The sequence below is a fragment of the Stenella coeruleoalba genome, assembly GCF_951394435.1.
Source record: "Stenella coeruleoalba genome assembly, chromosome: 4".
Classification (NCBI taxonomy): domain Eukaryota; kingdom Metazoa; phylum Chordata; class Mammalia; order Artiodactyla; family Delphinidae; genus Stenella; species Stenella coeruleoalba.
Window position 1 is genome coordinate 21,232,211 of NC_137149.1, and position 26,964 is coordinate 21,259,174.

Here is a 26,964-nt window from a genome sequence, read left to right on the forward strand (position 1 = left end):
CTTTCTTCTTGCTCTCTCTCTTAAATCACGTTCCCTGCTGAAACCGGCTGCCATGTCGTGTGAACATTCAGGATGCCCTTTTAGGCCAATATGCAAGGAACCAAAACCTTCTGCCAAAGTCAGTGAGGAACCAAGAGATCCTGCCAAGAACCATGTGAGTGAGCCATCCTGGAAGTGGATCTTCAAGCCCCAGGAAAATGGTCAGATGATTGCAGACACACACACAGAAAAAGACTAAAGAAAATGTCCATCTGTGGGGTGTTGTAACCATGAATGGTTTTTGTTTTCTCTGTAATGTTTATATATTCAAAGTTTTCTAAAACTAGCACTGTTTTAAAATTTAAGATTAGAAAAGGCAATGATATAAGTAATAGGTATGGACGGGCATGTATGGCCAAGAGCATGGCTTGAACAAAGGCACAGAACCAGACAAGGATGAGTTAACAGCTGGGTGAGATTGGCGACCCCCCAGGAGAGCCTGAAACTAGGACTCGATGCAACTGATCCAGTACAGAAGTGGAGAGGTGAGACCAAGAAGGGAAGGAAAGCAATACTAATGTGTTCAACAGTAAGATACCAGAGTGGGCAACTGGAACTCAAGTCCATTGGAGACTTCTGGGGGATCCACCCAAAAGAGAAAACAGCTGGGGAATTTAATCACCAACCCTCTTTGTCATTGGTTGATGGCTTTACAGCGATGTACAGCTCTTGCAAACTACCTTATACCTAGACTAAAGGCAATCCTGCAGCCGAGGTGCTCATGGTAAGAAGTGTACAGGAACGCAGAGGATTGGGGAAAGACGGTCACACACACAACGAAGAGTCTGCTAATCTGCCACACGAGCAAAGGATATATGTGGTAGGCACTGGCCAATGACACTGGGAGGATAGACTGGGATTGGCTTGTGCTTTCTATTCCTAAATAAAGAGTTTGGACTTTATTTTACGAGCACTTAAAGAACTAAAGAGTTGACTTAAAATAATTTTTATTATGCAAAATTTCAAACATATATAAGATTATAAGGAACAGTATAGTGAACCTCCATGTGCCCATCAACTAGTCTGAGTAAGCATCAACTCTGGCCTATCTATCTACACTCCCATCCATGTTTTCTCACTCCATATGAGTTGAATCAAATCCAAGTATCATATCAATTATTCATAAATACTTCAGTATGTATGCATAAAAGATAAGGGCCTCTTTCCCTTTCTAATACAACCTCAAAACCACTATCAGATCTAAAAATAATAATTCCTTGGGACTTCCCTGGTGGCGGAGTGGTTAAGAATCCGCCTGCCACTGCAGGGCACATGGGTTTGAGCCCTGGTCTGGGAAGATCCCACATGCCTCAGAGCAACTAAGCCCATGCACCACAACTACTGAGCCTGTGCTCCAGAGCTCAAAAGCCACAATTACTGAGCCCACATGCCACAACTACTGAAGCCCATGCACCTAGAGTCCATGCTCACAAGAGAAGCCACTGCAATGAAAAGCCCGTGCACTGCAACAAAGAGTAGCCCTGGCTTGCCGCAACTAGAGAAAGCCAGTGTGCAGCAACGAACACCCAACACAGCCATAAATAAATAAATAAATTTATTTATTTTAAAATTCCTTAATACCATCAAATGCCCAGGCAATGTTCAAATTATTAATTGAATGAAAGTTTTTAAGAGAAAAATTCTGTGGGAAAAGTTACTCTCATACCAGTATACAAAATGCATTAAAACCAAAAGAACCAGCAAAGAGAAGGGGGAGTATAAATGCTATCACAACAGGACAGACATGAGAAAGCCAAGGTGTGAGCTAATGTGATGGTAACTGGGATGAAAACATGGACCCTGAGTGAGATAGAGACCTGACAGGACTCAGTGAAAGCAAAGATAAAGGCGGCACAAACGTAACTGCCAGGACGCAGAGAAGCACAGGAGACAATTGACGTAGGATGAAAGATGATGAATTTAGTCAGAGATCTATTGGCTTTAAAGATGAATATCTGGTTGGAAATGTAGAGAGACTACCTGGAAGATGCAAAACCATGGTTTGAGGGAGAGATTGGGATTAGGGATTTAGATATGAGAATCTCAGAGGTTATGGGTAACTGAGAGAAAGTGTATAAAAGAGAACAATAGTAAAGGGCAAGACAGAACTTCATGCTTGCCTTAAAGAACTAGAAATTAAAACAAAAGCCATGAAGGAAGACAAAAATAGAACAATCAAGGAGGTGAGAAAGAAACGAGAACTCAGATTTATCACAAAAGCCAATTTCAAGAAGGATGAAGAATCCCGAAATATAAAAGGTATAGGAAAATACTCTGGGGACTCCAAAGTGCATTAAATGCTCCGAAGTATTCTATCATAGATTCTGCAACCCTTAAAGAGTTCCCATCGCGTGCCAAAGACTGTGCTGGAGGTCCTGGGGATGAGATGGAAAATCTGGCTCAGACCTTTCCTTCTTGGAGCTAACAGTATAGTGAGAGAAGCAGTTATTATCAACTGATTGTGCAAAGAAGTAATTAGCAACTGCAATGAGTGCAATATGGGGAAATCCAAGATTGTAGGAATGAGAGTGCACATTAGGAGAATCTGATCTATTCTGGGAGAGTAGGGAGAATAAAGGATGGTTTCCTTGGAATCTTGAATATATTTGATAGCCACATCTGCAGGAATTCTCTAGCATTGTTATTGTACTTGTTTGTAAAGAGTGACATCATTGTTTTTGCCATTAAAAAAAGAACATGAAAACATGTCATCCATATTTCCTAGTGAAGACAACTAGACCTCATTTTGAAGGAAGGAGGACTTGAAGAAGTTTTTATAATAGGTTCCTTGTTGAGACATTTTGTACAAATGTTTACAAAGAAAAGAGACATCATCAAAAGCAATGTGTAGGAACATTCTAAATTACTTTTAATAAGACCTGACATAAGAGTGTCATAATGCAAAATGTGTATTTTGCCTTCAATTTCTGCCATAAAAATATTTGTCACAATTGAAACAAATATTTTCTTTTGGAAATCAATATTTTGGTTCTCAGGGCTCAAGCAAAGGTTTTGTTTGGAAATACTTTTGTTCATACTTACAGTGAGGACAGAGCTCTGCAACAGTAGAATACCATGCCAGCAAACACTGATCATGCCTTTACTGTATTCCTACACTGCTCACATCTGATGAATTCATATATGTAAAGTTACCTCCAAAGAGATGAAAAGCAAAGGCTTTAAGACCTCATCTATGCAACAAATAGTAAACTTTAAAGTTGATGTATCTAAGAATTAAGAAATCAAGCTCAGAGATTTGAGTGGTGCTCAGATGTTTTAGAAAACATTTGGATGCAAATTAATCATTAAAATATCCTTGGAATTCTCTTGGGATTGTTTTATTATTATTGGAATATTATACTTCATTATTTTTAAAATCAAAAGTCAGACTTCTTTCAGAAACCTTCCTTGAGAAATAGGCCAAGCTCAAAAGTATCAAAAGTTTATTGATGTGGTTTCAGATTTCACATTGCAACTAGTCTCTAACAAACTATTACTTGTTGACATTTGGTGTAATATTAAAGAAGAATAGCCACAATTAGCTGAAAAAGTTATTAAAATTATCCTCTTTCCAACTACATATTTGCATGAAGCCAAGTTTTCTTCATATACTTCAACCTAAATACCATATTGCAACAAATTGAATGCAGAAGCAGATAAAAGAATCCAGCTGTCTTCTATTAAGGCATATATTAAAGACATTTACAAAAATGTAAAACAGTGCCACTTTTCACTACTTCTTGTGATTCTGAAAAATCTATATTATGTATTTTAATACGTAATTGGTATTCATTATTATTTTAAGTGAATTAATAAATATTTCAAAGATTTCTCAGATTTAATATCTAATATGATAAATACTCATAGATATAAGCTACATAAACAAAAGCTCTCTGGGGGCCTTCAATAATTTTTCATAGTGTAAAAGCGTTGAGAAATCCTGGATAGATACAATTTATGTTTACCATGTTTGCTGTTTGTTATTTGGGGTCATTCCTGGGATGCTTTAATGTACTCCTTAGAGTTTACAGTCATTAAAGTATACCTTCCACTGAGTGGTTTATTTCAACAGTATGGACAAATAAGCAGTGCCAAGGAAAGAACAGGGTATTCTTGAATACCTGTAAGAACAGGTAAAACCCCTACAGGTTTTACATATTTTCAAGAGAAAAGAAAAAGTTATTGTCAAACTATATTATAAAATTATTATCAAGGGACTTCCCTAGCAGTCCAGTGGTTAGGACTTCGCCTTCCAATGCAGGGGGTGAGGGTTTGATCCCTGGCTGGGGAGCAAAGAGCTCACATGCCTCACAGTCAAAAAACCAAAACATAAAACAGAAGCAATATTGTAACAAATTCAATAAAGACTTTTAAAGTGGTCCACATCAAAAAAAAATCTTAAAAAAGATTATTGTCAAATTACGCATCACCTATGCTGGAATTGTATGTTTTTTTGAAACTGAAAATATTTATGTTTTTCCTAACAATAGAAGAATCATAAAGCCTATACTATAAAGATTTAATAAGTCACCCCAAATCTACCCATCACCCAAAGATATACATTTCACTATATTTTCTTTCAGACTTTCCTTTCATACTATAGTGAATGTGTGTGCCTGTCAAGGAAGAAATAATCCATATATAAATTTAGCTACAAGAGTTCCATGAAAATGAAGAATTTCAACTTGGAAATCTCTGGATTCTGAAAATCATTGGGATCTGAGTAAGAAAGCTATTGTATAAACCTAAGTGTATAAACCTGTGTTAATTTCATTAACTTAAATGTATACTGCTTGATATGCTATAATAATTAAATTAAGTTTAAAATCTAAAATGTAGCTGAGGGCTTCCCTGGTGGCCCAGTGGTTGAGAGTCCGCCTGCCGATGCAGGGAACACGGGTTCGTGCCCTGGTCCGGGAAGATCCCACATGCCGCGGAGCGGCTGGGCCTGTAAGCCATGGCCACTGAGCCTGCGCGTCTGGAGCCTGTGCTCCGCAACGGGAGAGGCCACAACAGTGAGAGGCCCGCGTACTGCAAAAAAAAAAAAAAAAAAGAATCCACCTGCCAATGCACAGAACACGGGTTTGATCCCTGGTCCAGGAAGGTCCCACATGACGTGGAGCAGCTAAGCCCATGCACCACAACTACTGAGCCTGCGTGCCACAACTACTGAAGCCTGTGTACCTAGAGCCTGTGCTCCGCAACAAGATAAAGCCACCGCAATGAGAAGCCCGGGCACCGCAATGAAGAGTAACCCTGGCTCATAGCAACTAGAGAAAAGCCTGTGCGCAGCAACGAAAACCCAATGCAGCCAAAAAGTTAATTAATTAATTTATTTAAATGTTGTTTTTTAAAAAACAAGGCCTGTATTTAAGAAATCTTGTTTCATTGCATCTCTAGCTTATCTACCAATTTAGCCTTAAAACTTTACTTAAATATAATCCTATACATTTACCAACAGTTGTGTGAAAGGTAAGAAGTAATTAGCAATAAATGTTTCTTAAAGACCATCTGCTTTCAATTTTTCCTAAGACGTTTTTATCAACCTTCACTATAAAAAATATTAACTTTCCACAAATTAGGCATGTTTGAAACAATTTTTAAGAGGGGAGAAAAACTAGTAGAACTGACCATTATACAAAAAGTTGAATGGTAACAGACAAAATACGTTGGAGAATGCTTTTTTTCTTAACTACCTCGCAAACGTTTCAATGCCATGCTTTTAATTATATAATCTGCTCTCCTAAAAAAGGCAATAGGTAATTTGGGGCCTCCTGAATTATTTTTGTATCACTTTCAGGCATCACTGATAAGTTCCAGCAATCACATTTTGAACAATGATTATCCAAAATAGTTTACTGAGGGCTTAGAATTTTTTTTGTTTTACCATATTGAAAAGTATCTCACTACATTTCACTATCTTAGATCAAATGGAGTTGTGAGCAAAATTAAGTCAATTTATAGTTTTAACTTAATACACATTGCTTATAAATTTTAATTTTTAATTATTTCTTCTTGCTTTCACAGTTGCCTCACACTGCCCATATGCACAGAGCATGGATATGAACTGAAAAGGCACCAGACATGAAAAAAGGTATTCACAAACTAATATAAATGCAGTCCAAATAACAAATATGAGAATCATGTTAACTTATTGTGTTTTCAGTCTAAAAAAATATTAATCTAATAATTAAGTTATTGTCATTGATGAGCATACTTAATGAACATGAGGAGCACCTACTAAAAACATATACACTAGTTTTAGATGTTATCAAAATCACAGTGTAATTCAAATGGGTATTAAAATTTTGGACTTAAAATAGCTCCATTTATATGCATGTAGATGTTCTCCCAGGCTGGAGAAAGTCCTCACCATGTTCATTTTAAGATGGATATATACAGCATTTACTTCAGTTCACAAAGTGTGGGCATCAAACAATCTACAGAAGCTTTTTACAGGGTTTAAAAGAGTTCTAATCACCCATGCCAACTGCACTCCTCTCTCAACACAAAACTGCTTTTGAAACCAAGCATTCATTTGCTAAAACAAGGCATCTGCTGTTAAAGAGATTGATTATCCTGGGGCCTGACCTAATTGGGAGATTAGATATGGTTCCCTACTCTGGATGGCATGGTTTATAGAGAGAGAGAAAAAAAAAGAACAAACTTCTTTGGAACTCCAGTGCACTTTTACTTAATTCAAATTTTCTTTAAATAGAAAACAAACAGTATTGCAAAGCAGTATTCACCAGTATTGTCAGGTTGGTGAAATTGGTATATTATGAATTATGAATTCACTGAGTTTATCAGGTCATTTTGTTAGTGACAGGTACATATCCACTTTCATCACATAATCCAAACACTATCCAAAAAATGACTTTTTTGTCATATCCCACTGAGTTAAGATCACTATATAGTGGATACACACACACACACACACACAAATCTGGCCTTTTACTGATGGTATCATTTCAGTTTTTTCTATAGTCAGTTAGGTATCAGTTTTTCCCCCAAACACAGACATCACCTCATTGCTGTGGCTAATTGCATTTTTCTTCCTAGCCTTTGACAACGAGACCTTTGTTAATGCTATTCACCAATATATCAGACTCGGGTCATCCATCCAAAACATGACAAAAGACCCAGATGCTCATGTAAATTGCACTCCCCAAAAGTACTGCCCTCTTCCTCCATGCAGATGCAGATCCATGACCCCCTTCCATTTTTGTTCACTCTCTTTGTTTCCACTTAATCGGTCATGGTTGGAAAAGTATTTATTCATAGACTTTACGAAACAGTATGCTTTGTTTACTCAATAAATCAAATAATCAGATAATTATGAAATTAGATACAATTTTCTATACAAAATTTAACAATTGCTTATTCCAGCTGAACTTCGAAATCAGATCCATTTTCCAGAATAAAGACTTCTTTCTACTCATTTTTCACTCCTTCTTGAACTCTCAAGATAAAACCAAGTTTGTCCTCTTTTACTGAAGGAAAAAGGTTTCAAGCAGAAGAGCAGGACTGAATCATTCATAAATTACCTCAGAATTAAAAAGTTAATTTAACTACTTGATGCTTTCTTATTGCTTTCAGTAAAATTGCATTAAGTATTCATTACTCAGAATTTCTACTTTCTAAAATAATTTCAAGAGACTTAGAAACTATCAATACTATAATGATGCTTTTAAAGGGAGATTATTATGGGTTCAAATGGCATCAGGATCATACTATGTGTGTAGATATATCTATATTACAGGATCCAGACTTCTTTCTATTCATTTTCACCCTTTATATATTTTCATCTCATATATTTTAATATCCACTATGTTTTAGATACTAAGTCACAGTAAGAGAAGGCAGAAATAGGTAATTTTTTAAATAAAAACCAATTTATCCAATAGCAATCAACAGCAATATTTTGGTATTTTAAAGAGAGTAAAAAAATCAAATTAAGGTATATGAATTTCTGATCTCAATTTTAAAGGTTTTCAAATTTAATTAAAATTGAGTGAAAACTTAGTAAAATGGTAAGAAACTTCTAGGGTTCCTGGAGCTACTATGCAGTCACAAATACAACCACACTAAATTTACTATGCTCATCTGTTGGTCATGATACCAAAAAGAAAGGCAGAAATACTTTATTGAACTTGTTTAATAAAATATCAAACACTAGTAGCCATAGAAAGCTTAGCAAATATTATGGGATATATACGTAACGTTAGGAATTGAGTGACGCAGGCCATCAGTTTATTGGCATTCTCTGTGATGAGGCTGAAACGTGCAGGCCTCTCTCTCTGAATCAAGTCAAGACAGAGAGCAGGACAGCTTATACAAAAAGAGCAATGGAAGACAGGGCACACAAAGCCAAGAGGCAGGATAGGAGATTCTTTAAATGACTGAACATTTGGAGGAGTTAAAGAACCAGAAATCAAAGACACCAAAGATGTCTTTGGAAAGGAAAAAAAGGAGAGAAACTGATGAATCTATGATAATGAGGCAAAACCTGGGATTCTCCTGGTAATTATAGCACTCACCAGACTTTAAACAGTGAAGAAGTACTCGAGTGCTTCTTGCCTTGACTGTTACTATAACTCTGCAATCTGTACATCAGCTACACTAATGTTACTAAAACATCACTCTATGTTATTCCCAAGTCCAAAAACCTTCAGTGGCTCTCTAATGTCCTGGAACAGTACAAATTTTCCAGCCTGCCACACAAGACTCTCTAGAAGAAAGACCCAGGTGTGATCTAATTACATGAGGATTGTGTCCCGGGTAAAGTGAGCTAGTTTGGTGCTTAAACTTTGGGTCTATCGATTTTAAGTTCTGTGCCTGTAATGTCCTACTTATATGTCTACATCTACTTTTTCTTTATGACTCAAATTGGAGTTAATATTCTTCATTAAACCTTCCCTAACCACCACCCATATCTGCCAGCCAGTTCTAGGCACTCTTTAAGTTCTTTGTCCTCCAAGAAACATTCCATAGTTATCTTTGAATTCATTGTGCATTTGCTGCATACATTCACTTGATTCTCATCTGATACCTCCTATTTGCAGCTATTTTTGTGTATCGTCTCCCCAATTAGATTTGCCTGGCAAAGAAAGGATGTTTTCTTTTCCCTCTTGCAGTCACACAGTACCACATCATGAGATAAATAGTACTCAATAAATATCGAGAAAAAATATCTATTAAGAAAAAATGCTCTGTATTTTTATTTCTCCTTGGTTGACTTTTCTTCCCATTCCCCACAATGGCTGCTCAAAAAAACCTTGTCTGTGTATCTCTGCCCTCCCCCACTTCCCTATCTTGCCTCTTCCTCCACTGAGAACTAAGTTCTTGCAATACTGTGATTTATAGAAAATTTATATATTTGGTCATCCAGATGACCAAACATATATGAGAAATATATATATATATATATATATATATATATATATATATATATACACACACAAGCATACATACACAGTGGCCAAATACATATATATATATATATATATATATATATATATATATATATATATATATATATAAAATGATAAATATTTGGTCTTCATCCACAGTTCCCGGCTCACAGCTCCCAAAGCCCTTGAAATTTCCTGATCAATAAGGGCAAAAAAGATAATATTTGGGTTCTTGCCTTCAGTTCCAGAAAAAGCTCCAGGGAAGGTGACTTTTGGGTCCCACCCAAAGAACGGGGGCTGGTCGCCAGGAAAACCAACTCTGTGATTAGAGGGTTAGAACTTTCAGTCCCACCCCCTGATTTCCTGGGGAGAGGGGTTGGAGATTGGATCAATCGCCATTGGCCAATGATTTAGTCAATCATGACTATGTAATGAAGCCTCCATAAAAACCCAAAAGGACAGCTTTTACCCTTTTTCAGGGAGCTTCCATGTAGGGAAACCAGAACACCTCATGTGCCACACTGCCAGGCTCCACGCTCCAAGAGGACAGAAGCTCCTTTGTTCAGGACCTCACCCTATGTATCTCTTCATCTGGATATTTATTCATATACTTTAATACTCTTTTATAATAATTTTGTAATTAGTGAGTAAATAAGCTTTCCTGAGTTCTATGAGCCGTTTTAGCAAATTATTCGAAACCAAGGAGGAGGATGTGGGAACCTCTGGTTTGTAGCCAGTAGGTCAGCAACACAGGTAACCAACCTGGGCTTGAAACTGGTCTCTGAAGTGGAGGGTGGTCTTGTGGGACTGAGAACTTTACCTGTGGAATCTGATTCTATTTCTGGGTAGGATCAGATCGTGTCAGAATTGACTTGAATTCTCGGGCACTGCTGGCATCAGAGAATTGCTTGCTGCTGTATAGAAGCCTACACACACACACACACACACACTCTGGAATTGGGTCCATGAACCCTTTGCAATTATCCTCAATGTTTCATTAAAAATAAAAATTTCCATACTGTCACCTCTTCTTTCTTGTATATTTTCATTTCCCAAGAAACTGTCTCTCTTTTTTTTTTTTTTTTTTGCGGTACGCGGGCCTCTCACTGTTGTGGCCTCTCCCGTTGCGGAGCACAGGCTCCGGACGCGCAGGCTTAGCGGCCATGGCTCACAGGCCCAGCCGCTCCACGGCATGTGGGATCTTCCCGGACCGGGGCACGAACCCGTGTTCCCTGCATCGGCAGACGGACTCTCAACCACTGCGCCACCAGGGAAGCCCGAAACTGTCTCTTTTAAGGCTTATTCTCCACTTAGGTCCTCGATGCCACTGTTTTCTGTGGCCTCTGGCTCTATTAGTTATACCTTTCCAACTTCCAACCTCAGTTTTTATATTTCTTCTGGCTCTCTTTCCTCTATATTCCTAAAAATAAAATTCCCAAGATCCAGCAATTGTTCATGTTATTTCCCCCACTCTCCAAGCCTCTAACTCATAAAACTTTCGCTTCTATCTCATTATCCCTCACTTCCAAACTCCTTGAAAAAGACTTCCATCCCCTCTCCATGCCCCAAATTGCCCCAAATTGCTTCCTCACCAAAGATCTCTTGAGTGCAAAATCAAATGATGTGGGCTTCCCTGGTGGCACAGTGGTTGAGAGTCCGCCTGCCTATGCAGGGGACACGGGTCCGTGCCCCGGTCCGGGAAGATCCCACATGCCGCGGAGCGGCTGGGCCCGTGACCATGGCCGCTGAGCCTGCGCGTCCGGAGCCTGTGCTCCGCAACGGGAGAGGCCACAACAGTGAGAGGCCCGCGTACCGCAAAAAAAAAAAAAAAAAAAAAATCAAATGATGTTTTCCCGGTCATTCTTATTTGTACTGAATTGCATACCAAACTACTAAAATATTTTCCCACCCAACTCAGATTCACTAAGTAGGTTTTTAGGACATTCATGTCATGATTTGCCTCCTACTTCTCCATTTCTTGAGTTTCCTTCATTGTATCTTCTTCCACCATGTGACATTTTATTAGTTACTACCCCCAAATCCTTCCCTGAGTCTTTTCCTGACCCAAACTCACTTGAACTCACCCAAACTCATCTCCATGTACACAATTTCACTATGACCTCTAAGATACCACACTTTATTCTTCAGAGTTCAAACACATGAACACATTTTCAAAATGCCTCTCAGATTTGTCATCCCTTTACATTTTTATTGTACTGGACATCCTCACTTCCTTTTGTCAGAACTACCCACAGAGTTGGCAAGCTGAGCAGAAGGCTGGATTTCAATCACCAATCTGTTCCTTAGCCAGAGCATTTGTATAGTACACACACACACACACACAAAAACCATTTCTGCTGTTGCAGTCCTACTCAGGGTACCCTTTTTAGCTGCCCACTCTTAACCTGAAGAGACAGTACTTCACCCTGGGCCCCACCTCTTGTCTCTCTTCCTCCACTTCTGGCCTCTTGCCCTTGCTCCAACCCCTATCCTAAGCCCAGGGTCTTCTCTCTATGCTGAAACCTATGTTTCCATTAGGTTTCCAGCCATTCGGCTTCATTATGTTCCATTGCTGGATGAGTTCCAGGAGTTTCACATCAAAAATGGAGGGAAGGACAGGGCATAAGGACCCCTCAAGCTAGATTACTGAAATCTAGTCAGACCTTCCACACTTTCAGGATTCATATCCTGCTATCATCTAGATGGCCTGGACCTTAGATAAATTAATCCAATCTCCTTCTGTAACTTAGTTTCCTCCATTGTAAAAAATGCAGGTAATAATAGTACATAATTCATGGGCTGTGAAGGGGTTAAATACATTGATTCACATAAAGCACTTAGAAGAGCGCCTGGCAGAAAATAAGTGCTCAGTTAAAGGTAGTTAGCACTATTATTACTTCTTCTTTGTCATAATGTTAAGAGAGCGTCTGTCCCAATCTCTGCCTTAAATTGCTTTACCTAAGGACTCCTTTAGTTATCCTAGACTAAAGAAGTACCAGACAAGTACCAGGAGAGTTGCATGGGAAAGTGGAGGAAAAGCTACCTAAATAATAATAATAATAACTAATAATAACAATAATATAACAATAACAAGAATCATATATTAATAGTAAATCGAAACTTCACTTGCATTATCTTATGGAATCCTTACAAAAAATTTATGTGGCAAGTATTATTATTACCTCCATTTTACAGATAAGGGAAAAATTTCTTAGATAATTTTTCTTAAATTGTCCAGATAGTCTGCCTCTAAAAAGTTTCTAGAACATACTATTTTGGCATCCCTTTCTTGCACATTTGCCTAAGAACTCTGCTTCTGATAGATTGCTTGGAGATTCCTGCTTCTTTAAGCAATGCCATGACACTCCACCTCCATGCTACCAGTAGTAAAGCTCTTTCTCTTGTGATCCAAATGGACTTCTACCACATAAGAATTTGTTGAAACTCTGAAGAGGGTTTTTATTCCATGCCTTCAGCAGACTTAAGTGGAAAATGAATGGGATTCAAAAGCCTGGGGCACTCTTTCCCAATAAAGATAATGTATTTTCCTCATAGGATTGCTCTGGCAGAAGCCAGCAAGGAGAACGAAAACTCAAATTTCTATACAGTTATGCAAGTTGGCCAACCTAGCTATATCCATTCCACATCTGCCTGGGAGAGGGGACAAGCAAGGACCATGACCATCCCCAACTCCACGTGATATATCCTTCAGCAAACGGGGTTTCTGCATACATTCTCAAAACCAATTATTTCCAGATTGGGATGTGTGCACAAAACAATTCACTGGGGTACAGGAAGAAATGTAGAATTCCCACTTATATTGACTCTTTAAGAAAATAAACTAAGCTGTACTAAAATGTAACAAATGGATTGACACCGACACCCTCACAGTCTGCAGGACAGAAAGTCACAGGTCACGACTAGTATCCCCAAAGAAATGAAAGTCAACTGTTGCAAATTTAATGGCTCTTCCTCTGTGCAGCTAATAGTTGGTACTGTGCTATCTAACAAGAATTTCAGAAAAATTAACATTCACGTTCTTTCAGAGAAAAAGTGACTTTTAAAATGAAAAATTTTTTTCAAGACACTCAAGCTACTGAGAGAGCATGTCTGTGTCAATTATTTTTTTAAAAAAACTTTATCTGAACATTGAAAAACTTGGAAACAAGTTTTTCTAATCTATTTATAATATTTCTAAATTACAAATTAGTTCCAAGGGCAATTAAAAGATAAAAACAGGGGCTTCACTGATGGCGCAGTGGTTGAGAGTCCACCTGCCGATGCAGGGGACACGGGTTTGAGCCCCGGTCCGGGAAGATCCCACATGCCGCGGAGCGGCTGGGCCCGTGAGCCATGGCCGCTGAGCCTGCGCGTCCGGAGCCTCTGCTCTGCAGCGGGAGAGGCCACAATGGTGAGAAGCCCGTGTACCGCAAAAAAAAAAAAAAAAAAAAAAATGAAATGGACCCAAACTGCTTAAACCTTTGTTTTAGACCCATTTTTCAAAATAATAAAAATACAACACTTTTAAGTTTGTAAGAACATCTAATTGGCACCAGGAAAATGGGGAATTTAATAATAACTTTTCAAGGCTTTGCATAATTGCTAAATACAGGTAAATAAAAATAAGAAGTCAACAATGAACTCTCATTAGCATCTTCCTATCTTTGTGATGTAACTTTTTTAGCTCTGATGGTCAAAAAACCAAAAACTCAAAAAACAAATAAAAAAATCCAAGTACTAAATTAAGCTGAAGTATCTGACTTTTAAATCACTCTTCACAAATAATTAAACCAAGATTTTTAAGAATAAGGAAGCATATTAACCATGTAAGTCTTAATACAGTTAATATATTTAGTGAAAGTAAAATTATTTTCTAGCAATACAAGAATCATTTTTTAAAATATTTATCTCATCTTTCTTACCTTCCTACATATATATACATATACACACACACACACACACATATACACACACTATACCTAATACTGTGGAAAATGTCTATAATTTAGAGATAAATAAATCTATATTGGCGTGTATTCATTATCTTCTCTGTTACTGATGAGATACACTATTTTAAACAAGATCTTTGAGAAAGAGAAGAGGAAGGTACATTTACACTTCCAGAGTCCTTTGAATAATCTTCCTTCAAGTTCCAGTCTCCCAGAAGGCATAGGCAAGTGCATTTGGGGCCTTAAGTTCTTCCCACACTCCTGATCTTTTTCCTAAGGCAGGCAGCCATCCTAGGAATAGCAACGCATAACTTCTTAATTCACTAAGATGTTCAACTTCTGTGTTAACAATAGCATTTTTCGCTGCTCTTGAGAAGTAAATATCATAATTTCTTATTATTTTAAAGGAGATTAAAGGTAGTTCAAAATTAATAAGAGTCTTAATGTATAACTCCAAAAACAAAAAGAAATCTATCTTATTAATATTTTTTAATTATACAAACTCATAACTACATATTACTTTTAATAACAAAATTCTGTGAATAAATTTTAAAAACATCTAAATTTATGTAAACTAAAATGCTACAGTCCATTGTTTCGCATACTAGAGTCTGCAAGAATATTCTCGGAGATATACTAATTAAATGAAACTTGATTTCAAGTTTTCTTTTGTTTTGATAATGGCGTAACACAGGTTTAAAGAGGTATATACTGGATAACCCAAACAATTGCCTTAAAACAAAACTGCAATCTATTTTGGAGTAAAATGTTACCACCTATATTTACAACCATATTGGGACTAAGCAATCATAAAAAGACACGATTTAATATTTAATCCACTTAATCTCCAACATTAAACCAAAAACTGTGGAATTCAGTAACCCTTTTTGCTGTTAGTTGATGTTAAACAGGTTATACACATCATTCAAGAATTAAAAACACTGTCATAGCCAATTTATATGTAGAAAACCTCAGCACAAATAATAGAATTAATGTGCATGACTGATCTGTAACCTGATAAATATGGCTTGACTACTGTATTGTTTGAATGAGCTATAAACACAATGCAAGTTATAAGAAACTTGTTTCAGTTGAAAAAGCCAAGTTTATCTAAATAGAAAAATATAAATGAATTTAAAGTAAAGTGATTTTCATGTTCTCACAAAGCTTTATTTCCCCATAAATGTTTTATAAAAAGGTACTAACAAATATTTGAGAAAGACCCAACTTTATGGCTTATTTATTTTGTTTTGTCTATGGAATGTCTCAAAAAATACTTTTCCACTTACTCAAATAACATCTTAGTTGTATTATTAGCTGGTAGATTCAGCAGAACTAATTCACCTATATTTACATATTAAGCAATAGTAAAAATGACTCTCACCTACAAAAGATTCAGAAGCAACAAGCTTAAAATGTACTATGGGCATAAAATATTTAACCAAATTTAATATGTAATTATAAAATCATTTAATGCATTAAATCTGTTTTTATTAATTTAATTGCAACCGTGGCTTTTAATTCTTCACAGAGGCTTTGTGCTGTTAGTTTCCATATCAGACAGTCTTATGAGCTGTTTTGAATTTCATTTACATTTTAAAATATACTCTGCTGTCAAAGTCAATTGATTGCAGAACCCATTCTTCATATATATACTACACACACACACACACATATATATATGTATATATAAATGTTCCAAACAGTCTCTGAGGATTAAATAGGAATAAGAGTACCTACCTTTCAAGTTATGCCTTTTGGTGCCTAATCATGGTTGAGCTATGGAAGACTTCTAAGTGACTATATATTACTTATCATAATAGAGTTATGATAAAATAATACAACATGGTAATACTTTCTGATAAGAACAGCCCATGCTTTTCATTACAAGAAATTATGGAATTATTAATAAGTTTTCAATAATTTTTGTACTGAATTTTTACTAAAGATAAAATTTTAATATCCTATGCATGCAACTGGATCATTAAAAATGATGAATTATGCAGGTACAGAGATATATTTAAGTTTATTAAGCCATTGCTTATTAATAAAATTTCATGATTCAAATTTGTTCTATCATCTTGCACATGTGGACCAACAATCAAAGAGTCCTTAGAAGGAAAGTATTTGGGGAAGATGGATCTTTAGGAGATTTACATTACCCAATTTAATTCTTAAGCTTATGAAAAAATGTAAACATTCATTAGATCTACAAAATAAACCTTAAGTAATCAGAGTAGAAAATGTCTGATTTTAATTCTTGCTCTTCACATCAAATGAGAAATTATCTATATAAGAAATAGAATAACTAAGACTTATGACAGCATCCTTTCTTTTAAAGAGAGCAAATTCCCCATACTGACATAAATATCTATGTGCACAGAATTTTTAATCTAAATTTAGTGGATAAATTTAATTTTATTAAAATTCTCATAAAGATAAGCATTCCTGTTTTACCCATTTTAGAACAAAATGTTCTATTTCAAGATATTGGACTCAAGAATAACACCTGGAAATGTGATGGAAAACTGTCACAAGTCTATCAGAATAATGACTCAACTACCTAAAACGTTTTCTTTTTCCAGGTAAAAACAAAAATGCAACTTAAATGTAAATGTAAATAAATATGTTTTCAGGCATGTGTGTATGCATACACGCCATGTGTTTAAAAGAATTGTAACAGTTCTATAATATATTATGATCCAACATTTCATTCTGATGTGTTCCACACATACGAATACCTTAGAAATCACTAAATTCTTTTTTCCTCATTTCACTTTGAACTAAAGCACATACACATGGACTGTTTTTTAAAGTATTATTTTACATGTAAACAGTGCCATCTTGTGGCATTTGTAACTATTTGCACACTGGCATAAAATTCATTAAGGACTGTAATTGCCATTTTCTTGACAAGTGTACAGGTTACTGAACACCCTTAGTCTAAAATCAGTTAATATTTTTAAAATAAGAGAATTTTACAGCATGTCTTCAAATAGAAATAATTTTAAAAGAAACTAAGTCAAGAACCCAAGATTCTATTACTATAAATCTTCTACTAACCAGATATTGAATCTTAGACTATGTAGTCACTCCGGACCTCAGTTTCCTCATCTCTAAGACTGCCCAGCTAAGTTATTAGTTAATTGCCTAAAATTCCATCTGATTCTAGCTTTGGAAATTTTTATGAGTATTTCTGATTTTAGCATTCTAATATGGAATACAGGTCTGTTTATGACATACGTTTTCATATTCATCTCTTTTATAATTTTAGGTTATTTGATTATGCACTCTGCTTGAATTTTCTTCAGAAATAAATCTTAATTTATACTTCTCCCTGTCCAAATAACCTTCCCCTAACAATACACATTAGAAAGATGTCACTGAATTGTGAATAAAAGTAAATTCAAGTAACTGAAAACAAGTTTTTAAAAAACCTTCTGTAAAGATAAGGGTGCATGCTTTAGGTAAGATGGGATCAACGTCAGACCAAGTGCCCAAAAGCTAATGGGAAAGAAGTTCCACCAAAGCTTCTAGAATCGTAAGTGTTACAGTGAAACAGAACAGTCTCAGAGTTGAGCAGCTCTACCTAACATCCCGAGAGCTCTGACCAACTCTACTGTATATGGCAGGCTTGCCACCCTGGATTCTTGGATTCATTCTTCCTCCATATCAGTCATCAAAACTCAATTCTTTTTTCAAAACGCCTTGCTCTGATGTATACTTTATTACTTAAACTCTGGCATCCATCTAGTCCAGGAACTCAACCTCCTAGGCCTGCATTACTAAAACTGCCATCATAGTTTACTGCTTTTCAAAGACTGATTTAAGAACTTGCATCAGAATCATTTGGGATGCTGGTTAAATCATGTCATCTCCTAGACTCCAGAAAGTAGACCAGCACTGTCCAATAGAAAGATGACAAAAGTCATCTATGTAATTGTAAATGTTCTGGTAGACAGATTAAAAAACTAAAAAGAAACAAGTGAAATTATTTTAATAATATATTTTATTTAATCCAGTGCATGTATAGTATCATTGTAATATATAATCAATTACCAAAAAAATCAATATACTTTACATTCTTTTTTTATACGAAGTCTTAGAAATCGTACTTTATACTTGTAGCATGTCTCAGTTCACACCAGCACACTTCAAGTTCTTAAGTCACATGTGACTAGTGTCTATGGTACTGAACTGAACCAGACTGAAAGAAGGAGGAACAGAAGCCAGGAATCCACATAGTTTGCAAAATACCCAAGTCATTCTTTCACATGCTCAGGTTTGAGAACCACCACTCTAGATGGTCCACTACACAATCTATTCTACTACCATTACTGAATTTACACTTGAAAAAAAACACCCCTTTAATTACAACAATCCTAAGAATTTAGAAATCCTTGTACATCTAGTTCAATCAACTCAAATGGGTATTGGTACTCAAAGCTCCCTAAAAGTGGCCTTACCGCATCCATCCAACCTGCTCTCCAACTAGAAAACATTTTGGGTTCTTCCATGAAGTTTTCCTAGGCAAATATTCAAATATTTATTTAACAAATATTTGTGGGGCACCCAATAAATGTCATCATGGATCCTCTGCCAAAACAGGAAGATACAAAAGATATCTTTAAATAATGATAATGTAATTGTTTTCATTGCAAGTGAAAGCAGTGCTCTGAAATAGCACTATGGGATGCTATGAGAGTTCTGCATAAGAGCAGCACCTTATACCCTGAGGGGTAAAAGAAAATTTCTTTCATGCAGTAATATTTAAGTTTAAAAAGTCTGGATATAATCAGAAATTTGAACAGATAAAACTCAATTTCTGGGCAGAGGAAAGCACCTTACAAAAATCCCTGAGTTTGAAACGTTACTAAAGGAGTAGGCAGGTTAGGATAGTAACCTGAAAGGAGGCTGCCAGGTAGGCAGAAGCCAGATACCAGGTAGGCAGAAGCCAGATAAGGTCCAATTTATGAGACTTCAACTGTTTTTTAAGTATGCATATTTAAACAGAACTAGATTACAAATTCTCAAAAAGCACAGACCATGCTTTCTAAGCCTTAATCATTTCTTACACCTCCTCCTAGAACACAAAGAAAGCATTAACAAATACTTCCTCTATATATGGAAATCTCATATATTTTGCCAGCCTTCTAGAATCTCCAAAATTATACTAACGATTATTTGCATCTACTGTATTATTATGAAACTGAAGGAAGTCTTTCCTGAAGTGCTAAGTAGTAAGTTCCTTAGAAAGACAGACAATTTATACATGAAGTAAGGTGGGCATCATGCTCTACCAGCGTGATGCCAGAATTCTGGCTCTAACCCAAAATCCTGGTGGAAGGAATGAAAAGGTGGTGATTTAAACACACGCATACAAACTTGTACCACAGAGACTAAAGAATGTAAGGAAAATATTTCACAGGGTCAAGTCAGCTTATTACCTCTTATACCTGTTTCACTCTTCAAACTGATCAAATTCTGATACCTAACATTGTGACTAGGCAGAGTTCTGAGATGGCCCCCCAAATTTGTGGCTTCTAGGGAGCATATACTATATAATCCCTCCCCTTGAGCGTGACCAGAAATGTAATTATGAGGCAAAACCACTTTGAAGATTAGCTTCAACAAAGAGGAAATTATCTGGCTGGGACTGACCTAATCACGTAAGCCCTTTAAAAGGACCTCCCTGAAGTCAGAGAGACTGGAAGTGGGAGAAGGCCTATGGAAGGGCTACCTGGCAAAAGCACAAGGCTGGCCTCTGGCCAACAGCTAGCAAGCCAATGAGAACCTCAATCTAAGAACAAGGATATTAATTCTGCCAGGAACCAAGGAGGTCAAAAGAGGACCCCAGATTTTAGATGAGATCCCACCTGCAGACAGGTGCGTTTACTTCAAACTTACGAGACTATGTAGAGCACCCAGCTATGCCATGTCCCAGACTCCTGACCTAAAGACTGAGATAACAAATGGGTGTTGTTTTAAACTAATTTATGACAATTTGTTACGCAGCAATAGAAAACGAATACACTCCGGCATTTTTCTCCTATAATTAAGTAACAGTACATCTGGTGGTTAAGTTTCTCAGACTTCATTTTACGAATAATTTTCCCACCTGCTTTAAGTATAAAATTGTTTCACATCTCACATGAACATGAGCTGTGCACTATCTCCTTAATACTTCTTATCCTAACATTAAAAGTCATTGAATTTGTGAGTCAAAATTCACTGAAAAGCTCTTCAGTGCTGATGGGCCTTTTTGGTGAGGTGACCTTATTCCTGACCAGTCGCCTAGGGGTGGAGGGGTACACAATGCAAGCTGGCCCAGCAGACGCAGCCACCTGCTGCCCCCAGACTCCGCCTCGCAGGGAGGCGGGGCGGGGCATAAACATGAGCTGAGCCCAGGACAAACAAGGGATAGAAAAATGCAAGCAGTTCGTCCCTTTAACCCCTAACCCAATTTCTCAAGAAAAGCCGCCCACACAGTAATCCCTCTAAAACTGTGGCTAGGTTGCCGCGCACGCAGTTGCTTTACGAATTCCCAAAGCATCTAGCATGTTCCAACCGCCCACTAAGGATCCCTGGGGCCACTTATGCCGCAGCTGGCGGACAGTTCATATCACTTTCAAAATATCTTTCAAACTAGGGAACTGTGCTCCTTGGTCGCTCTGTCCCCAGACCTAGGGAGCGGCCGCTAAAACCTGGACCTACCATCTTCCCCCACGGGCGCCAGGCAGCCCGCCGACCACAACTACCGGTGCCCAACAGGGGTCCTCCCGAGCCTAAACCCTGGGAACAGCGTCACCACGCCTACCCACTGCGCCTGCGCGAACGGCCGCTCCTGCGGAGGCCCAGAGATCTTGCGGGACCCAGCTGCGTAGGGCGGGGCCTAAAAGCTTGTCGCGCCTGCGCGAGGGGCCGACGGCGTCCTGCGTCGTTACTTTTGAAACGAGTGGCGGGGAACTGCTCTGGAAACCCCTGGTGTTGCTGTCTGCCGGGTGGAAGCGCGTGCCTTCATCCGTGGGCCTGGCCATGGCGCTGCAGCTCTCCCGGGAGCAAGGCATCACGCTGCGCGGGAGCGCCGAAATCGTGGCCGAGTTCTTCTGTAAGTCCTCGCGCAGGCCGTAGGGCGGGGAGAACGGGGCCCAGGCTGCCCGGCAGGCCCGCGGTTCGGCTTCCGAGGCGGGGGGAAGCCGGGTGGGCCGGAGCGGCCCCGAACCCAAGCCCTCTCAGCCCCGGCCTCCTGCCCGGCAGGAGGAATCTGGGAAGAGGCGGATGCAGGCGCCTCCTCCCGACGCGTTGCTAATGATGGCGGAGGACGCCTAGGTGCTGCTGAGGCCTGCTTCGCGGTACAGCCCCTTCGCCGGGAGAGTTTCTTTAAAGTGCAGAGCTCACCCCTCACCATCACCCCCGCGAGGTGAAACTGGTCGACGGTGATGGAAGCGCCGTCCTGGACCAGGCCAGTTGTACCTTCTGATAGAACCTGGCAGAACTTGTGATGATAAAAGGAGGAAAGAGAGAGGGGGAGAGGCTTGCCTGGGCTTTGGACTAGTCAGTCGGTTGCCTATTTTGACATCCTCTAACCACACAGTCTGAATTTGGACTTGTTTTACAATGAAATGAAATTTGCCACTGGGAGACTAATGCAGTTTGGCATTTTTCTTTTATTGCCACATAAATGCACGTATCATTTTCTCTCTTACTTAGAAGCAAGATTTTAAGGATTTTTAATGCCACTTTGTACCTATTCTGCTTTCAGCAAAACACAGAAACACGTGTGTTTAGACATTTACAGCTTTACACCATTAATGAAACCATAGCCACATCTAAATATGCCTTATTTCCCGAAGTTACAAAGTGACAATGACTTTAATATTTCTTGTTTTCAGCATTTGGCATCAACAGCATTTTATATCAGCGTGGCATATATCCATCCGAAACCTTTACTCGAGTGCAGAAATATGGACTCACCTTGCTTGTAACTACTGATCCTGAACTCATAAAATACCTAAATAATGTGGTGGAACAACTGAAAGGTAATTAATTGTAAAACTGAATTCAACCTGTGGGACTAAACTTAAAAAAGAAGAACTACTAAATAACAGAGCGCTCATTAGAATTTTCTTATTTTCACCTATTTCCATTTGTCTTTTTTTTTTTTAATCCTGCCTGAGTCAGTAGCCTTTTCTATCTGAACACTCATTTTTTCCTTTTCGCTCAAGAAGTTGCAGTATTGTTGGATCAATATTTGTTCTCCATCTATTGCTTTTCTTTCTTTTTCTAGAATTCCTATTAGTTTCTCTTTCATGTTTCTCTCCACTTAGGAATCCCATTTCTAATTTTTCTGTGTTGTGGGATATTTTGCCCTATCTACCCATTTGACCTTCCAAATTACTAGTCCTAAAAAATGCTACAGCTCTCATCTTTTTTTTTTTCCTTTTTAATTTTAAAATTCACGGATCATTTTTGTTGTTTTAAGTAACTTCATTTTTTAAATTACATCATTGTATTTTCATTAACTTCAGGGCTAAATTACCCATCGTCATTCATAGGGCTGCACTTGGATTATTTGGTGTGGAACCTCTTAGAACTAAACTCAAATCCTCCCTGAGTCAAATTTTCCTATTTTATGCTTTCATTGTACCATATTTTGCACCTGCATAGCAGTTACAATTTTAATTTCATGTTAATTGGTGCAGTGATTAGGTTAATGTTATCTCCTACACTCTTGCCTTGGATTAGGATGGAAGTACCGAATGTTTACGATCCTGTCCTCAGCACCCAGTGCTATACCTGGTATAAATACTGAGAATTTGAAAACAGGAGCTAGGTTATTGATGGGGCAAGTTTTCTGTATAATTTGGAGGAGATCCAAAATAGCAGTGGTAGAAATTTGCTGAGGATAGGAAGTGGGACCCAAGAAAAGAGTTGCTTTGTAATGCAGTGAACCAAAAAAGATGCCTTGTTATGTGTTACAGAATGGTTATGCAAGTGTTCAGTGCAGAAATTGGTGGTAGTCATCTCAAATATTGAAAGTGGTGAGGTCCTTGAAAGATGGCAGTTTGATATTGAGTGTGACAAGACTGCAAAAGATGACAGGTAAGTAGGAATTTAAATTATTTCCACTTTCATATGCTTGTTCTAAAACTTGTTTTCTTTACAAAATGAGTTCTAATTATATTGAACAAGTTTCATAGAAGGTATAGTTTTTTCTAGGATGTTTAATTTGATCTTCAGTCTTCTGTGGAAAAGAACTGTGCTTACTTTGGCATGTCACTGACTTGTATAGTATCGCCTTTAGTCTAAATTGGTGAATTTCAAATTGTAGTATTTATGGTGGTATATGCAAAACTCCATACAGTATACTAGGTGGCCCATTTTATGAATTGTTTAAAGGTACTTTTAAGCTTAAGGGATTATCCTAGACTCTCCCAGTTTAAGATGCAATTCTACTGTATTTCACTTAATGCCACAAGTTTCCTAAGACACTTCATAAACTCTGAAGTTTCCAGACTACCTGAATGGGAAATACCCATCATAATATGCTAATGACTAGCATTGTCCTAGGCATACTTACCTGTAAATTCAGAACCATTTCTCATAATGAAATGTAGTTTGCTTCTGAAGCCTTTGGTCTCTTTTAGGAAATGTTTAGCTTATAAAAATAATTTGACATACAATTTAATATCTTATTTGAGACAATAGGGAATTAGACACATAGGCGTTACTAAAAATGCCAAAATGATTATACCAATTAAATATTTTAGATACCACTGTTATTTTTTTTTTAAGAGGGTACTGAAGTTTTCCTAACTTGAAGCACTTGGCAAATTTTCTGGTCATCTGATACAAAATGACCTGATCCTAAGACCAACCATAAAAAATGATTGGAAGGATAAATGAAATAATAAAAATACATACTATGCCTACTGTGGTATTATGGGTCCTAATGATGTACTCATTTTCTAAAAAACTCCTTTTTAATGTATTACTTACTTGATTTTGGAATCATTTAATTAGATAAATAATCTTACAGATGTTTTAAATAACTCGTTAAAACTTAAATTAATTGATTTGGTTTCTTTGGTAGTGCACCCAGAGAAAAGTCTCAGAAAGCTATCCAAGATGAAATCCGCTCAGTGATCAGACAGATCACAGCTACAGTGACATTTCTGCCACTGTTGGAAGTTTCCTGTAAGTATTATACAACGTCACATTGCCTTAAATTTGTTGGGGAAAAGACTAAGCTACTATTTTAAGAATTACCCCTTTATTAAATTTTTTCTTAATTATCAATATCATGTAATAAAAATGAGAAAGCATTATAAAGGAAAAGTAATGTTATATGCATTCTGGAAAATTTGGAAATGCTGAAAAGGAAAGGAATGAAAGTATTCCACAACACTCACTCTTGAATGTTTTGATGTAATTTCTTTCATTATCTTCATTTCTTACACACTTTTATGTATTGATATATATTTAAGACTATAGCTATAATTGTGTCTTGCTTTTCTATCTTCCTTATTCCTTCAAACATCAGATATGTCCTGAAAACCTACTATATGTCACACTCTGTTCTAGGCACTAGGATACATCAGTCACAGAACCAAGAAGTTAGCTTTACTGTAGGTTACATTCATGCTATCCCATGTGATTGATTATACACTTTCTACAAATATTTTTAACGGTTTTTTCTTTAAAGAAAAAAAAAACTTGAATTTTTCATAAGATAAAGTGAAAGGAGTGCGATATTTTCTGTACTACAGTAAATTTCCATTGAAGAAAAGCAGTGAACTAGTTTTACAGACCAGGCTAAACTACATTTCTAACACTGTGTGGTTCAAAATGTGAGGGAGACAGGGCAGGTAGTTTTACTTTTGAAAAAATAATGTACCTTAATTATTTTATCCCCAATTTAGGTTCATTTGATCTCCTGATTTATACAGACAAAGATTTGGTTGTACCTGAAAAGTGGGAAGAGTCAGGACCACAGTTCATTACCAATTCTGAAGAAGTTCGTCTTCGTTCATTTACTACTACAATTCACAAAGTAAATAGCATGGTAGCCTACAAAATTCCTGTCAATGACTGAGGATGAGCTAAAGACAGTAATGTACTTGTATCCTCAAATGTGGTTTTCCTGAAACCAAATCAACTTTAGTTGATATATTTCATTGGTTAATTTTTAGATGGGGAAAACTTAACATTATACTTTACTGAATCTGTGCATAATTGTTCCATTCCTTGGTACCTGTTTCACTTTCCATAGGGCTGATGTAAGTTATTGCACACTGTTGCAAAGGGAACTAGCAGATTTCATTAGCATTGTAATGTCAGTTCCTTTGAAGGTAGTACTGTAGATGGAAAAACTTTTGCCATAAAGCTAAATGTCTTTCTAAATCAGACCTTTTGGTCAAGCAGCTTGACTCAGAATATACAGAAATATTTAAATATAAAGTAGAGCAAAAGAAATATGAATATTCAGAATATTTGTTTAGATCCTGAAAGTAACTAATGATAGTCCATAAGTAATAAAATATTGCTCTTATTAGGTCCTTCTGCCATTTATTCATTTGTATAGTTTCCATATTGAAAAATTTTCCAATTACTTGATTTTAATTTATATAACTTTAACCCATGAAGCTGTGGATATTCCTACTGTTCAAATTGCTATGATACCAAACTTTTAAGAATGTCCTTTTATGTTTTATAAAATCAAGCTTTAAATGACAATGATGAAATAAAGTTAAATGTGTATGTTTTAAATTTGTCTTGCAATATTTTTATATTGGTGTGGTGTTAATACAGCTAAATAGTTATGATGCATTAAGTACAGCATATTATTTCTTGTGCCTACTATGGTTGTAGGGCCTAAGAATTCAAAGTTGAGTAAGTCTTGAGGTACTTTCAATCTAATGGACAAGCTTTTATTGTACCCCCTTCATCTCATAACAGTAGATTTAAAATAAACATTCTTTTTGTAAAATGATAAATGTCCTTTGTAATTAATTCAGTTTAGCAAATTTTGGATTGTAGAACCTTTCTATACTCTTAGCCTGTTGTTTGTCTAATTTTCCATATACAGTTGACCTTTGAACAGTGCAGGGACTGGATCATTGACCCTCCAAGCAGTTGAAAATCCCAGTATAACTTACAGCCAGCCCTCCATATCTGTGGTTACTCCATACCCCTGGATTCAGCCAGCTCCGGATCGTGTAGTACTGTACTATTTATTATAGTACTGAAGCTTGAGATCTTATGAAGGAGAGGAAAATATATGGCAAAGGACCATGAAGTAACCAAACAGGTTTACTTCATTATGTATTTGTCTTTATTATTTCACCTGGATAATCTTCTCTCTGATCCAATTGTGTGCTTGTTAAGAATCAAGGAAAATGTCTTACATCCTTTCATCTCTTAGAGCTGCTGGACAAATAGGTGCCAGTTTTTGATGATGGGTATCGTGAATGCTGTTGCAAAGGCCAATCCCTAAAGAGTTGTTGAAGCTGCCTAACTGAGGTTCACCCACAAGTCTTCCTGAATAAGAAAGTAGGTACTCA

At 37.1% G+C, this 26,964-nt stretch overlaps 1 protein-coding gene across 1 annotated transcript; it reads left to right on the forward strand.

Moving 5' to 3' along the window:
- The first annotated feature begins 20,437 nt into the window (after nucleotides 1–20,437).
- Nucleotides 20,438–26,732, forward strand: MAD2L1 (mitotic arrest deficient 2 like 1). The gene is made up of 5 exons (XM_079919957.1): nucleotides 20,438–21,509; nucleotides 22,294–22,440; nucleotides 23,383–23,503; nucleotides 24,495–24,598; nucleotides 25,324–26,732. Exons 1-5 carry the CDS (start codon nucleotides 21,437–21,439, stop codon nucleotides 25,494–25,496), a joined length of 618 nt encoding a protein of 205 aa, XP_079776083.1. The 5' UTR covers nucleotides 20,438–21,436; the 3' UTR covers nucleotides 25,497–26,732.
- Nucleotides 26,733–26,964: the final 232 nt, after the last annotated feature.

Excerpts from the sequence above, each read along its gene's own strand:
- MAD2L1 (XM_079919957.1), top strand. The coding sequence starts at position 21,437 with ATGGCGCTGCAGCTCTCCCGGGAGCAAGGCATCACGCTGCGCGGGAGC. Across the intron at positions 22,441-23,382 it reads TGTGGTGGAACAACTGAAAG|AATGGTTATGCAAGTGTTCA; the intron begins GTAATTAATTGT and ends TATGTGTTACAG. Across the intron at positions 24,599-25,323 it reads GCCACTGTTGGAAGTTTCCT|GTTCATTTGATCTCCTGATT; the intron begins GTAAGTATTATA and ends TCCCCAATTTAG.